Below are 15,761 nucleotides of genomic sequence, written 5' to 3' on the forward strand. Positions count from 1 at the left end.
GATCTCCTCAAAATCTTGTGTGCCAATCTGGGATGTTTATCTCCCCACACAAAGGTCATAAAAGCCCTTCGTATTTGTTTCAAGAATGTCTGTGTGTGTTATGGGTACGGTATGTAAAACGTAAATAAGCCTGGGAATTACATTTATTTTAAGCGCGTTTACCCTGCCAAACCATGTCAGAGTATGACTTCTCCACTTTTGCAAGTCTTTTATTATCGATACCATCAAGGGTCCATAGTTTAGATCATAGAGGCGCTTTATATCTGAAGAGATATAGATCCCTAAATAGAATATGGAATCAAGGCACCAAACAAAAGGAAAAGATAGTTGCAAGGTGGTCTTCATCCTCAAAGGCACATGGCTCGGCATCAACACTGATTTCTCAATATTTATTTTAAAACTAGATATAAGGCCAAACCTGTCTATTTCCAAAATCAGTTTCATCAAAGACTCTTGAGGAGAGGTACAACAGTAGATCATCTGCGTAAGCTGAGATCTTATGTTCCCTTGAACCAATACAAATCCCCTTGATCTTCCTATTTCCCCTAATCATGCACAGAAAGGACTCCAGTATCATAGCAAATAACAATGAGGACAGTGGGCATCCCTGCTTAGTCCCATTCCATATCTCAAAATAATCTGATAGTCTACCATTAACTTTAACCCTTGCTCTAGGATCTGCATACAGTGCCGTCACCCATCCCATCATCCTCTCTCTCAGACCCATCTCCCTCAAAACTCCGACCATAAATTCCCACCCCACCCTATCGAATACTTTTTCAGCATCTATTGAAATTACTACACTCGGGGTATGGTTTAGTCCATTATGCATCCAATGCAATACATGCAGGGCCCGAATAGTATTAGCTCTAGCCTCTAGGACCTTCATAAACCCTGTTTGATCTGGGTGAATCAATTTAACTCTATGTTCTTGTAACCTTAGGGCCAGAATTTAAGCCAGGAGCTTAGTGTCAGAGTTAAGGAGGGAGGTGGGTCTGTAGCTGGCACAGCTCTGAGAGTCTTTCCCTATCTTCGGGAGAACTGTCACATAAGCCAACAGTGCCTCTGGAGGCAATGGGTTAGAGACCGAGATAGAGTTAAGGTATCTGCAAAGAGGAACCAACAGGATTGAGGAAAACTTTTTATAATACATATTTGTGAAACCATCAGGTCCCGGGCTTTTACCTAATGGCAAAGCCGCAATCGCTCCGCCCAGTTCTTCAATGGAGATTGCTTTTTCCATTTCCTCCAAGGCCAGATGGAATGGCCTGTAGCCCTGAGGCCTCAAGATATTCCCAAATTCTATTCAAACGTCCACCCTCCTCTGCCCCCACAGGAACTGAGTCTATGTTATATAGAGTCGCTTAAAAGCGATGAAATTCAGCTGCTATTGCTTGGGAGTCCACTATCTGCTTATCGCCTGTCTTTATAGTGTGAACATGGTGTGAATCCTGTTGTTTCTTTAGTTGTCTAGCCAATAGTCTCCCACACTTATTTCTCCTGTTCATAGAATCGGTGGGCAAAGTATCTATGTTTATTTTGAACTTTTCGATCGAGAAGCTGTTTTAAGTCTGCCCGCAGTTTCTGCAGTCTCTGCGCGTCCCCAGGTTTTACATGGGCCTTTTGTTTAATTTCAAGTTTATGTATTTCATCTAAGAGCCCGACCATTTCCTTCTGTCTCTCTTTTTTAATACATAAACCCACTGAAATTAACTCCCCTCTGATGAAAGCCTTGTGGGCTTCCCATACCACTTGGTCATACACCTCCTCTGATATATTGGTCTCAAAATATAATGCTAATGTGCGGGACAAGGATTCCACATTCTGTTTATCATCCAAAATAGATTCATTCAATCGCCATGTTCTTTCCAGGCGCCCAATCGATGCCGGACATATCGTTAAACTTATTGGAGCATGGTCTGACATGGTGATTGACTCAATAGTTGATGAATTTACATAATTCAGATAATATTGATTGATCAACAACATATCGATCCTTGAATATACATTGTGTATTTTTGGGTAATAACTGAAATCCCTGTCTTACTCATGCAGTACCATCCAACTATCCACTAAATGCAGAGAGCAAAGGCGCTGTTTAACATATCTTAACGCCTTATGAGACACAAAGGTTTGTCCAGAAGAGGTGTCTAGACTAGGGTCCAAGGTAATGTTAAAATCTCCTCCTATAACCAATAGACCTTCCCGAAACTTCTCCAGGATATCAAAAGTTTTAGATAGAAATTTAACGGTATGGCTATTGGAGGCATATATAGTGGCTAGGGTATAGCACTGACCCTGGATCTTTCCTTTAACATAAAGAAAGCGGCCCTCAGGATCTACTTGCACTTCTGTAGGTACTAGGGGACATTGTTTGTGTATCGCTATTGTAACTCCTCTAGCCCTAGGAATGGGTGAAGGTGCATGCAACCACTGATTGTATGGAAAAAGAGGCATATGAGGGGTCGACCCTGCCACAAAGTGCGTCTCTTGCAAAAAAACTATCTCTGCCTTCATGTGACGCAGTTCATGCCAAAGGCAGCCCCTCTTACCAATCGAACAAAGCCCTCTAACATTATATGATACAATCTTCATTCTACCTGCCATTCTCTCATTACTCCCATGAGTCTCTTATTATACTGCTGTACCTGAACGGTGTCTGCACCCAGCCTTCTGAGCTCTCTCGCCTTGGATGCATCTGATGAGAAGAAGGAGGAAGAGAAAAAAAACACACAAAACCATCTAAAAACCATAACCTACTATGCCACTGTCTGTGGCACATCCCCCTAAAGGGAGCATGAATCTGGGCAGAGGTGCACCACCTGTGCCAGGAGTCCCCCCCCCCCCCTTCCTCCTTAGCAGAAAACAAAGTCCCTTGTCTCGGGGCTGACCTATTGGGGAAAAGATGAATAAAAACATGAACAGGGTACCCCGTGAACCCCGGTTTTCCGTTTATATTTTTATCTTTTTTTTTTTTTTGGCGGTATTTCAGTGTATTGCCTCAAAAATTCCTACCAAAGGGGAGAAAACAAAAAAAAATTTAGGGAGGAAAAAAAGTAGAATATAATATAATATAATAGAATCTATCTTTTATCTATATAATAGAATATATAGATAAAAAGTAGGGTAAAAAGAAAAAAAGGGGGGGTAAAAAAAGGGGGGAGGGTGGTGGGGGACTAAGAGAGGACAGAGGGAAAAACAGCATCCCCCCAAAAGAATAGGGGTAATAAAATGGATTTAAAAAAAGGGGGGAGGGTGGTGGGGGACTAAGAGGACAGAGGGAAAAACATCCCCCCCCCAAAAAAGGGGGTAATAAATGGGATAAAAAAAAGGGGGAGGGTGGTGTGGGATGAAGAGAGAACAGAGGGAAAAAACAACCTCCCCCCCAGTCAATTGTAGGCAATCTGCTCCTTTCCTCTTAGCCTTTTTCACTTTACACCATTACTCGGGCATATATTTCTATGATCGGATTATATTCCTGTCTTATCCACATCAATTTTCCCTCGACCTATAACTGGCACTTGTTGCCATTGTTCTGGTTGTTGTAGTGATGGTTTATAGTTATTCAAGCTCCAATCCGGAAAGTCCACTAGGGGGAGCTCCAGCACCTCTATGAAGTGTTGCAAGTCATCTTTAGTTTTAAGTGTTGCTGTTTTCCCATTCCAGGTTGCTACAACCTTAACCGCTTCAGCCCTGGAAGATTTTACCCCCTTCCTGACCAGAGCACTTTTTGACTTTTGACAATTTTAACTGACAATTGCGCTGTCATGCGACGTTGCACCCAAACAAAATTGATGTCCTTTTTTTCCCACAAATAGAGCTTTCTTTTGGTGGTATTTGATCACCTCTGCAGTTTAGTTTTTAAGCAAAAAAAGAGCGTCAGTTTTGAAAAAAAAAGCATTTTTTACTTTTTGCTATAATAAATATTACCCAAAAATATATAAAAGAACTATTTTTTTTTCCTCAGTTTAGGCCGATATGTATTTTTCTACATATGTTTGGTAAAACAATCGCAATAAGCGTATATTGATTGGTTTGCGCAAAACTTATAGCGTCTACAAAATAGGGATAGTTTTATGGCATTTTTATTCTTATTATTTTTTATTAGTAATGGCGGCGATCTGAGATTTTTATCGTGATTGAGACATTATGTCGGACACATCGGACACTTTTGACACTATTTTGGTACCATTGTCATTTATATAGTGATCAGTGCTATAAAAATGCACTGACTACTGTGTAAATGACACTGGCAGTGAAGGGGTTAACCACTAGGGGGGCGATGAAGGGGTTAAGTGTGTCCTAGGGAGTGATTCTAACTGTGGGGGGGATGGGCTTGCAGTCACATGACAGCGATCACTGCTCGTAATGACAGGGAGCAGTGATTTCTGTCATGACACGAGACAGAACAGGGGAATGCTTTGTTTACATAGGCACTTTCCCGTTCTGAGGCTCAATGACACAATCTCCGCTGGTCCCGCGGGCACGGTCACGCCGTACGCGGCAGGTGCCTGCTATCCCCGCCTCTTAAAGGGGATGTGAGGTAGAAAGAAATCCTGGATAGCCGCACTCTGGGATAAGGACATCCTTATTTCAATCAAATCCAAACATACAGTCAATTGCAGAGACGTACAGGGTGGTAGACTGCTAACGCGTTTCACATCATTTGGATGCTTATTCGTAGCTTTTTGACTTTTGACAATTTTAACTGACAATTGCACTGTCATGCGACGTTGCACCCAAACAAAATTGATGTCCTTTTTTTCCCACAAATAGAGCTTTCTTTTGGTGGTATTTGATCACCTCTGCAGTTTTTATTTTTTGCGCTATAAGCAAAAAAAGAGCGTCAGTTTTGAAAAAAAAGCATTTTTTACTTTTTGCTATAATAAATATCCCCAAAAATATATAAAAGACATAGGTGCCAAAAGGTGCCTGCTATCCCCGCCTCTTAAAGGGGACGTACAGGTACACCCATTTGCCCACCGCTGCCATTGTGCCGATGTATATCGGCGGTCGGCAAGTGGTTAAAGGGATATCCCCAGCAATATTTAACATCAGCTGCTTGTAGAACTTCCAGGGTTTAACCATTCTGCGTTGCATAAGAGTTCTATATGATAAATCTGATAATAAAGCTATTTGTGAACCTTCAAAATCAGCCGTGGATTTATTACAGGCTGCTTTCATGATGGCTTCTTTCACTGGATATCTATGTAGTTTACAAATTACATCTCTTGGTTTTTCTGCATTTTGGGGGGTAGGGGCGAGGGCACGATGGACTCTATTTCAATCTTATCCAGTGCAGATGGCCCCAGAATTAACTGGAACAGACTGATCACCTTTGGAAGCAATTCAAAATGTTGTTTTATTTCAGGCAAGCCCCTTATACATATATTTTGCATATGATCTCTATTGTCTTGATTATCCATTTGATCTAACAGAGAATTCAACAATTCCTCATGATGTTTTGTCATATCTTGGATATTAGCCACTCCTTGTCTAATATCATCCTGGCCCATCTCCATTTCCTCTACTCTGTGTCCCAGTGCCCCTATATCCTCCCTTAACCCCTCCACAGCCTGTTTGCAGGATGATTCAACAGCGGTTATAAGTAATTGAATGTCTTCCTTTGAAGGAAGTGCTCTCAAATGTTCTCTCAAGTCCCGATCCACTATTAACTCTGATTGAAATGCACTTAGTTCATTATTAAGATCACCATACAAAGGATTAACATACTGCACGTGCCCTGTAGAGACTGTCTCTGGATTCATCACAAGTCCTTTGAAGATTTTTGCTGATTCACTGCTGGGTTTTGTAGTACCACGACTTTCAACTTCCAGGGATTCAACCGTCCCTCCTGGGATTCCTTCCACCTCCTGAAGACTCGGGTCCCTTCCAATACACTCCCCCTCCGAACCCTTCGTTCCACCAGCATAAACCGAGGTGTCTCTCCCTTCTCTTGGGAGGTCCCTTTCCAGGGTTGTACAGCTCTGCTTTGGGCTCAGAGTTATTTGGCCATTGCCATGTGCTACAACACCCCTTCCAAAGCCTGTCACTCCTCAGCCCTGTACGGAGGGATCGCATCCGACCCTCCCCGGTCCCCCCCCCCCCCCCATATCAGGGGAGCCAAACTTCCTTCCCTCCTGGACCAGGGTTCTTTTAATTGCGCTCCCAGGATCCGCACTCTGCGCCAAGAGGTAAGCTCTAAGCCTATTAGCCTGGCTCTTTCCACCACCAGCAAGCAGAGGTGCAGCTGTACGGCGGCATGTGGACATGCTTTAGCTGGTCTGGAGCCTGCTGAACACCACAGCCTATCTTCCTGGAGCCCGGGGATCACTGAGCAGCACGCACAATCATCGTGTCTGTTCATGCCACGCCCCTAATAGTTTGTTTTAACCAACTTGATCCAAGCAAACTATTTTAAAGTAAAAGAAAGCTGGAGTTCAGTTTTAAATATTGAACGTTTGAGGAGGTACTTTTGTACCCTTTTGTAAGGGAATTGTTGGTGATAAAGAGCACTTGTATCTTTCCTGCATAATTAATTTAATTACTGAGATCCTATTGTAAAAGCGCAAATAAGATAAGTATGGATCTGAAAGAGCTAATTTAGTCTTAAAGAAGAGGTTAGGCAGGCCATACATGGTTCGCGTCTGGGATTCAAACTGTTAATGGGCAGACTGAATGTACCAAGTTAATCGATCGATCAGCTTGGGTAGAACCAGCCTGCCGGATTCTCTTGTGATTGTCACTAGCAGCTGCTATAGCCACTAGCGATAACCACTGTCTTCTCAGCTCCCCCCACCCCAAACAACCCGCCCCGGAAGAAGACAATTGCTGATTCCCCTGTCAGCACTGTCTGAAGAAATTTGCACTGTGTATGGGATTTTCTTAAGACTAGAGTTTAATGGTAGCATTTAGGTTTAGGGTTTAGTGTTACAGATTATGATTCTGGTATGGTTAAAGTGTGCCTACAGTTAAATGCAATATATTGCAGCTTACAGTACCTGTACTTCGCTGGTGGATGCATTCATTTTCTTTTCTCAAACTTTTTTCCTTTATTTGTCAAACTCTGCAGCCCAAACTAAAATTGCTGTGGCTGCGCACCAAAGCATTGCAGCCACTGCATGTGTACAGCCTTGCCAAGCTGTAATAATGTTAGCGATCCGCTGGGCAAATGAGGGATGGTAAAACCCAGCCCAGCCCCGTTTTTACCAGCACCTGGTCATCTTCAGTGTAAAAGAGCCCATACTTTTCTCATTACAATGTCTACATTGGACTCTCATTTGGTAATTTCTGCTGTACAGTTGAGTTATTATCCATGGGTCTTTCCATCACTTCTCCCCTTGACCTTTGTATAAGATCTACCTTCTAATATTATTCTTTATTATTTGCAACACGTTTAGATCAAAAACAATGCATATCATTTTTCAATAACTCTTTTTTTAGGACACCAAATATAGACAGGCTTGCCAAAGAGGGTGTTAAATTAACTCAACACATTGCAGCAGCGCCAATATGTACACCGAGCAGGGCCGCATTTATGACAGGAAGATATGCTTTCAGATCTGGTGGGTAAAAAAAAATCAAATAAAATGTAATTGTTTTGATGTATCTTCCCAAACTATGTAAAGAACATCTGAGTACAAAGGTAACGGAGATGTCTATTTGCCTAAAGCTGGTCATACACTAATCAAAGTTCGATTAAGTAGGGACTGGCTGAATTTCAACCAGTGTGTGGCAGTCCCCACTCGACAGAAGTTGATCATTGAAATGTTTAAAAAAAAAAACTAATACTGTATCAGCAGCTTAAGTGTGTGCACAATAGGCAAAAATCCTGAGTCCAGATAGACTCGGATAAATAGAAAATGCATCAATGCTTTTCAATCCTGTGAATTGATGAAAGGGTACAACACAACACAAAACTGATACCTGCTTGGCAACTTTTGGCATATTCATAAGAAAGTCCCAGCACCCATTCATAGAGAAAAGCTGTTGCACCCTTTCATTAACAACAGTGCAACAATGACTGACTGTTACCTTGTAACACTGTAAATCAAACTTTTAGGTGCACTTAGGTTTATACATAGCTTTTATTTTTTTTTCAGCCACACTAAACAGCATGAATGGAGGAATCTTCACCACCAGCTGTTGTATTTTGAGAGCTGGCTTCCTTGGCTTTTAGAATACTTGAGCAGTCTCCAATGAAAAAAAGGCATCCAAGAGGTGCTGGGACTTTGATATGAGTTTATACAAAGTAGTGAGAGGGCAAGATTAGGCTGCTCATGACAGACAAGGATACCCTCCAGTGGGTACTCCAGCAAGCTACCAGAAATAGACGTGGATACATGGAAGGAGAGCCAGACCAAAAGTTAGAAGAGTCCAAAATCATTTCATGGTATTGTGCTAAAAGAAAGCCAATGCGTATTGGGGTATCAAAAGAACTCCCCCTTTATTAGGGCTGCAACAAAGCATAATATAATGTAAATATAATTGTGACTGATAAAATCATGAGCCTAACGCGCAATAAACATCATAGATAATATGTGTATATATATATATATATATATATATATATGCATATGTATTTTATCCATGATGTGTTATGATTGTTAGGCTCATGATTTTATTAGTCACCATTATATTTACATTCTATTATATTTCTAGTCCTGAGTAAGGGGGAGTTCCTTTTGACCCCCCCCCCCCCCCCCGAAACGCATTGCCTGTCTTTTAGTACAATATCAATAAATGGATTTATAATAGCACTGAGCAGTGACTGCATCTAACTGTATGTAGCTACTGTTCTCCCTACAAATTTTGTTAAGCTGTCTATGGCTGTCTATGCCTTCATCTACAATGGATTACACTGATTATGGTAAATTGACAGAATATACTAATGGATAGAATTGACAGCTGTTTGAAAGCTGTTATGAGGGTGATCACGACTGACAAAGTCCACACCAAACCATGTAATTGATTTTTGGTGGACTTTTTAAAAACATTGTTGAGAGTTAATGGCTAGGTTGTCTTCTAGAATGCTGTCATTTATTCTTTAATAGGAATGTCCAGTCTGGAGTTTTTAGAAGTAAATGTGAGAATTTGTATTTATTCGCTATGTTGTGATTTTCATGCACATCTTTGTTTAGTTTACATTCTCTCCTCTTTTGGCATAAAATTATTAAAACAATATATTTTACTAGGCATGGATACATGTGGAGGAGGTCGTGCTCTAAAGTGGCTTGGTGTATCTGGTGGACTTCCCCCTAATGAGACCACATTTGCTAAAATATTACAGAATGAAGGATATTACACGGGCATTCTAGGTATTGTATGAACCTGACCTGTTTATCCTTTTTATCGTTAGCAATTTTTATATGATGTTAACAGTAATATAGGGATCAGTGTTTTAAATAATCTTGTACATTTAGGTTGCCCATTGGCAGGCTCATTCCTCAGTGTTGAGTCTTTGATTGAGACTCATTTAAAATCCAGTATGTGAGGCAACTGTTCAAATTTGCCTGAGTGTGTATATATATATATATATATATATGTGTGTGTGTATGTGTGTGTGTATATATATATAGAGAGAGAGAGAGAGAGAGAGACAATATCTCACAAAAGTGAGTACACCCCTCACATTTTTGTAAATATTTTATTATATCTCTTCACGTGACAACACTGAAGAAATTACACTTTGCTACAATCTAAAGTAGTGAGTGTACAGCTTGTATAACAGTGTAAATTTGCTGTCCCCTCAAAATAACTCAACACACAGCTATTAATGTCTAAACCGCTGGCAACAAAAGTGAGTACACCCCTAAGTGAAAATTTCCAAATTGGGCCCAAAGTGGCAATATTATGTGTGGCCACCAATATTTTCCAGCACTGCCTTAACCCTCTTGTGCATGGAGTTCACCAAAGCTTCACAGGTTGCCACTGGAGTCCTCTTCCACTCCTCCATGACGACATCACGGAGCTGGTGGATGTTTGAGATCTTGCTTTCCTCCACCTTCCGTTTGAGGATGCCCTACAGATGCTCAAAATGGTTTATGTCTGGAGCCATGCTTGGCCAGTCCATCACCTTTACCCTCAGCTTCTTTAGCAAGGCAGTGGTCATCTTGGTGGTGTGTTTGGGGTCGTTATCATGTTAGAATACTGCCCTGCGGCCCAGTCTCCAAAGAGAGGGGATCATGCTCTGTTTCAGTATGTCACAGTACATGTTGTCTTGGTTCCCTCAATGAACTGTAGCACCCCAGTGCTGGCAGCGCTCATGCAGCCCCAGACTATGACCCTCCCATCACCATGCTTGATGGATGCTTGAGGACTCCAGTGGCAACCTGTGAAGCTCTGGTGAACTCCCTGCCCAAGAGGGTTAGGACCGCGCTGGAAAATAATGGCGGCCAAAAATAATGACACTTTGGGCCCAGTGTGGGCATTTTCACTTTGCCATCCCATTGCCACCTGCCAGTGCCCACCAGTGATGCCAATCAATGCCACCTAGCAGTGCTGCCTATCAGTGTAACCAACCAGTGCCGATCAGTGCCAATTACTGCCACCCACCAGTGCCCATCACTGCCACCTATCGGTGCCCATCAGTGCCGCCTCATCGGCATACATCAATGAAGCAGAAAAATTACCTGTTTGCAAAATTTTATAACAAAATATAAAAAAATATAAACATTTTTTTTTTTAAATTCTGTCTTTTTAAATTTTTTTAACAAAAAATAAAAACCGCTGAGGTGATCAAAAACCACCAAAAGAAAGCTCTATTTGTGGGAAATGATACAAATTTAATTTGGGTACAGTGTTGTATGACCGCGCAATTGTCATTCAAAGTGCATCAGCGCTGAAAGCTGAAAATTGGTCTGGACAGGATGGGGGTTTAAGTTCCCAGTAAGAAAGTGGTTAATGGCTGCGTTGAGTTATTTTGAGGGGACAGAAAATTTACACTGTTATACAAGCTGTACACTCACTACTTTACATTGTAGCAAAGTGTCATTTCTTCAGTGTTGTCACATGAAAAGATATAATGAAATATTTACAAAACTGTGAGGGGTATATATATATATATATATATATATATATTTTTTTTTTTTTTTTTTTTTTTTTCTTATCTTATTTTTATCTTATTAAATAAATGTCATTTGTGACATTCAGGGACAAACCTATATCTAAATAGCTGTTAATGGAAGTCTTTTCTAAAAGGGAAAATGGGAGTTGCCATTGCTGCCCCCCTTCCGATAATTCTAGTACACTGATCAACAAAATTCTGCCATGGCCAAATGCAGGAGAGTAAAAAAGCTTTCAAATTCAATTAAAAAGAGGATCTCAGGTTTGCAATTTTTATTTAAATTGATCAGTTTAGTTGCATCAAATGCTTGACTGAAAAATAATTATAAAGCACATTCAACATCAAACTCTTCTTTTTGAATTTTTTCCAGCAAAAACATATTTTCTTGTTATGGATAGAGTGGTGTTATGTATGGGGGTTTAAAGAGCAAGAAGGGAACGAAAGTATTCACTGTCCTTACAGATATAGAACCTTAACCACTTCAGCCCCGGAGGATTTGGCAGCTCAATGAACGGGCCATTTTTTGCAATTCGGCACTTCGTCGCTTTAACTGACAATTGTGCGGTCATGCGACGTTGTACCCAAACAAAATTGATGTTCTTTTTTTCCCACAAATAGAGCTTTCTTTTGGTGATATTCATCTCTGCAATTTTTATTTTTTGCGCTATAAACAAAAAAAGAGCGACAATTTTGAAAAAAAGCAATATTTTTTACTTTTTGCTGTAATAAATATCCTCCAAAAATATATAAAAAAACATTTTTTTTCCTCAGTTTAGGCCGATATGTATTCTTCTACATATTTTTGGTAAAAAAAATCACAATAAGTGTATATTGATTGGTTTTCCCAAAATTTATAGCGTTTACAAAATAGGGGATAGTTTATGGCATTTTTATTATTTTTAATTTTTTTAGTAGTAATGGCGGCGATCTGCAATTTTTATCCTGACGGCGATATTATGGCGGACACATCGGACATTTTTTGACACTATTTTGGGACCATTGTCATTTATACAGCGATCAGTGCTATAAAAATGCATTGATTTCTGTGTAAATGACACCGGCGGTGAAGGGGTTAACCACTGGGGGGCGGTGAAGGGGTTAAGTGTGTCCTAGGGAATAATTCTAACTGTGAGGGGGCTGGGCTTGAACACAGAGAGCAGTAGATCACTGTCCTGTCACTAGGCAGAATGGGGAATGCTTTGTTTACAAAAGCATGTCCCCGTTCTACCTCTCCGTGACACGGTCGCTGGGAGACCGGTGAACATTGAGGCACGGCTGGAAATTCAAATGTCCAGGTACGCCCATTTGCCCAGCCATGCCATTCTGCCGATGTAAATGTACATGCGGCAAGCGGTTAAAGCCGACCCAGAAATCTGTGATTGTATCTCCTGACCGTAAAGCACTTGAAAGATCAGCTGCCAGCACCCTGGGTAGAAGACCCTATACTCCAGTGGGGTCCAAGCTCAACATCTGAGCTTCTCTCGCCCCCTTAAGACATCTGGAGGTCCTCCATGGCTCCTCAGTCCTCAGGTTCCACAGGCTAAGCCCCAATTCCAGGCCTCTGTCCAGCCACATGGTCACCCTCTCAGGCAGCATCCCTAAGAATTTTTAGCACAACACACCCCTCTCCCAGGCAGGAGGCTCAGAGGAGAAAAGACTGACTTACCTGAATATTTCTACCATCTCCCAGCATGCCCCAGTGGCAAGGAAACTCCTACTGGTTTGCCAGGAAGAGATACATATTCATTACTTTGGTTAATGCAGCTCACGTGCTATTGCCAGAGGCAACAGTACCATCTACTGGCAACAAACGGACACATACAGCAACCAGGGCACAGGAGAAACCCAAAGAACCTGAACTATAAATCCAGCTAAACTGACTGGAGCTTAGCACCACTACATTTAGATAGACCCGCCTGCTTAGGGCAGGATGGCTACACAAACAGCAAAAGTAGCCTGGCAGGAAGTTCAAATTTGGATATATAAGGTTTTGTTAATTACTGCTATGTCTCTGTGAGAATTTAATTTCAGTTAGTTTCTTAATTTTACTACTACCAATAATAATAATACAATATCTATAACACTATAATTGGGAAGGATTATACCTCCTATCAGGTTTTTATTCTGCCTGTGTCTCCAGTTGAAAGAGTTCCCTTTACCTTCCTTTTCAGAGACACAGCAGGAAGTGAGTGGAATTATGGAGAGAGGAAAATCCCACCTTTAGCAGCTGTGAGGGTATGCCCACTGGTAGATTTTTCCACACCTGTGACAACTTTAACATTTTCCATTTCCCCTCAATTTCTTTCCTAATGTTAAGGCCACCAGTAGGGAGGTTGAGTCTCCACAGCAAAGACACAGACAGCAATAAAACGCAATAGTGGTTCTAAACATTCTCCATTATATCTAAAAACTAGAAAAATGTTTTGGCTAGAGTTTGATCCTAATTTTACATTAAGGTTGGTTTCACACAGGCGGACTCCATAATGTGCATCTGCCTGCTCAGAAGGGGATCTCTCCGCTGATCCCGTTGAGCAGGCGGATGACAGGTCCATGTCCGTTCATCTATTCAGAGCGGACAAGGACAGAGCCCCGCTGGGACCACCTTTCCATCCGACTGTCATCTGATCCGATATGCCAGATGGATCCCCCATCTATTGGTTTTTGACATCCGCCGCTACATAGAGAGCTATTGATGGTCTGATTAGGTCTGCCTGAAAAACTGACAGATGGAGCTGATCGGGCAGCCCATGTGAAACCAGCATTAGGTCACTGCAATAGTAGTGAGACTGCATGGCTGGGGTCATAAATGGAGAATGTACTCAATAGAGAAGAAGAGTAGAGCCCTTATTGTCTCAGCAGGATGAACAACACCTTAAGGGTAAAAACTGTCATGCCTCTGAAAATGGAATATAAAAGAGCTGGCGGAGCTCACAAATTATGAATACAGGACAGTATGTTCTTTAAACCCCCCCCTCGGGTACTGGCAGGTTGGTCATTACTTCTCTGTAGAGCACATCAAGCCTGTGGAACCCAAAAGATTGAAGCCTTATTTTGTATTTACATGGTTATTGTCTTACATCATTTCGGAAATTATTTTTTTTTGTGTTTTAGGAAAATGGCACCTAGGACTGAACTGTAAAACCCTTAATGATTACTGTCACCATCCTCTAAACAATGGATTTAACTATTTTTATGGAGTTCCCCTTACCCTCATTAATGAATGTGAGCCTGGAGGCCTGCTGGAAATTGATGCACCATTTAGGGCCCAACTGATTTTTATCACTCAACTGATTGGCTTTGCTGTGCTTACAATGGTGGTTGTTAAATATACTAACCTGCTGGCAATCAGTGGGAAAGTGGTGTTTTGCTGCGCATTGTTTGGCATTTTGTTTTTTTTAGCTTGGTACATTAAATATGGTTTCCTACAGTACTGGAGTTGCATACTTATGAAAAACTATGAAATTATAGAGCAACCAATGAATGTACAGAGAGCATCTGCTGACTTAATAAGAGAGGCACAGCAGTTCATTGAAAGGTATGTGAAATATACCCCTCAATATATAGTGTTTGTTGGCCTAACATTTGGCCTAAAGTACTTTGCAAACAGTGGTATGTGAAATATCAGTTTTATTATCTGTACATACTCTGCATTTTAGTGTGGTTTCTGTGCAGCATGTTTGTTGAGATGTTGATTCAGGTTGACGGGATATGTCTATTCAGGGCTTTTTTTCTCAAACAATAGGTGCTGGAACTCAACCACGACCCCCCAAAACCCCTCCCCCCACACATACCCTCCAAATCACATCAAATAGTGGGTGTGGTCATATTTCACAAATAGTAGAAGGGTCTTAAAGGGGCATTAAATATCAGGATTGCATTACATACAGAGTGCAGAGTTCATGGGGGTTACATACAGAGTGCAGAGCTGTCACTTGTAAACACAGAAACCGGACTTCTGTGCTTACAAGTGATTGTGGTGAACAGGCACCAAAGGGTCTGAGCCAGAGGTGGTGGAACTGAGTTCCACCAAGTTCCCCCTGAAAAAAAGCCCTGTGTCTATTTTGTGAAATGTGTTTTAATTGGAAAAACAAGCATTGCACAAATTATTGTGGCTTTGAATGCTAAACCTCAAAAACCTTCCATGCCTGTGCTTTGTCAGATTAGGCGACCTGTCAGATTTTGTAACGGAAGTGACGTTCTGTCGCCACCATCTTGCTACACCTCGCACTCATCCACAGTAAGTATACAGTGAGAAGGCGGGAAGTGGACATCTTGTTACACCCACCGGAGTCATGCATTTCAAACTTATTTTTAACAGTAAACTGAGCTTACATAGTGAAATACAGTATTTAAAAATATGCCTGACTGTTTAGATGTTGAATTTTAAAAGCAGCGGCGAGCCTGCTAATCTCACAGGTTTGCTAAAATGACAGAACACCGCTGCTTTAAAAATATCAACATCAAAACAGTCAGACGGATTTAACAATGCTGATATAAGCTGACTATATAAGCTGAGTTTACTGTTAAAAATAAGTGTGAAATGCATGATTCCAGTGGGTGTAACAAGATGTCTGCTTGCTGCCCTCTCACTGTAGCCTTACTGCGGATGAGTGCGGGGTGTAGCAAGATGGCGGCGTCTGAAAAGTTACTTCCGTTACAAAACCTGACGGGTTGCCTAATCTGACGAAACACCTGG

At 41.4% G+C, this 15,761-nt stretch overlaps 1 protein-coding gene across 3 annotated transcripts in view; it reads left to right on the forward strand.

The window, feature by feature from the left end:
* Nucleotides 1-15,761, forward strand: part of LOC141128836 (arylsulfatase D-like) — a 96,294-nt gene that overhangs the window by 49,783 nt on the left and 30,750 nt on the right. For 2 of the 3 annotated variants that reach the window (XM_073616389.1, XM_073616390.1), the window contains 3 exons: nt 7,444-7,565; nt 9,195-9,317; nt 14,177-14,600. In XM_073616389.1, coding sequence (XP_073472490.1) covers nt 7,444-7,565; nt 9,195-9,317; nt 14,177-14,600 — 669 coding nt within the window. The remainder of the gene's footprint in view (nt 1-7,443; nt 7,566-9,194; nt 9,318-14,176; nt 14,601-15,761) is intronic. The other variant, XM_073616391.1, reaches the window with a different exon arrangement.

The sequence above is a fragment of the Aquarana catesbeiana genome, linkage group LG02, assembly GCF_042186555.1.
Source record: "Aquarana catesbeiana isolate 2022-GZ linkage group LG02, ASM4218655v1, whole genome shotgun sequence".
Lineage (NCBI taxonomy): Eukaryota > Metazoa > Chordata > Amphibia > Anura > Ranidae > Aquarana > Aquarana catesbeiana.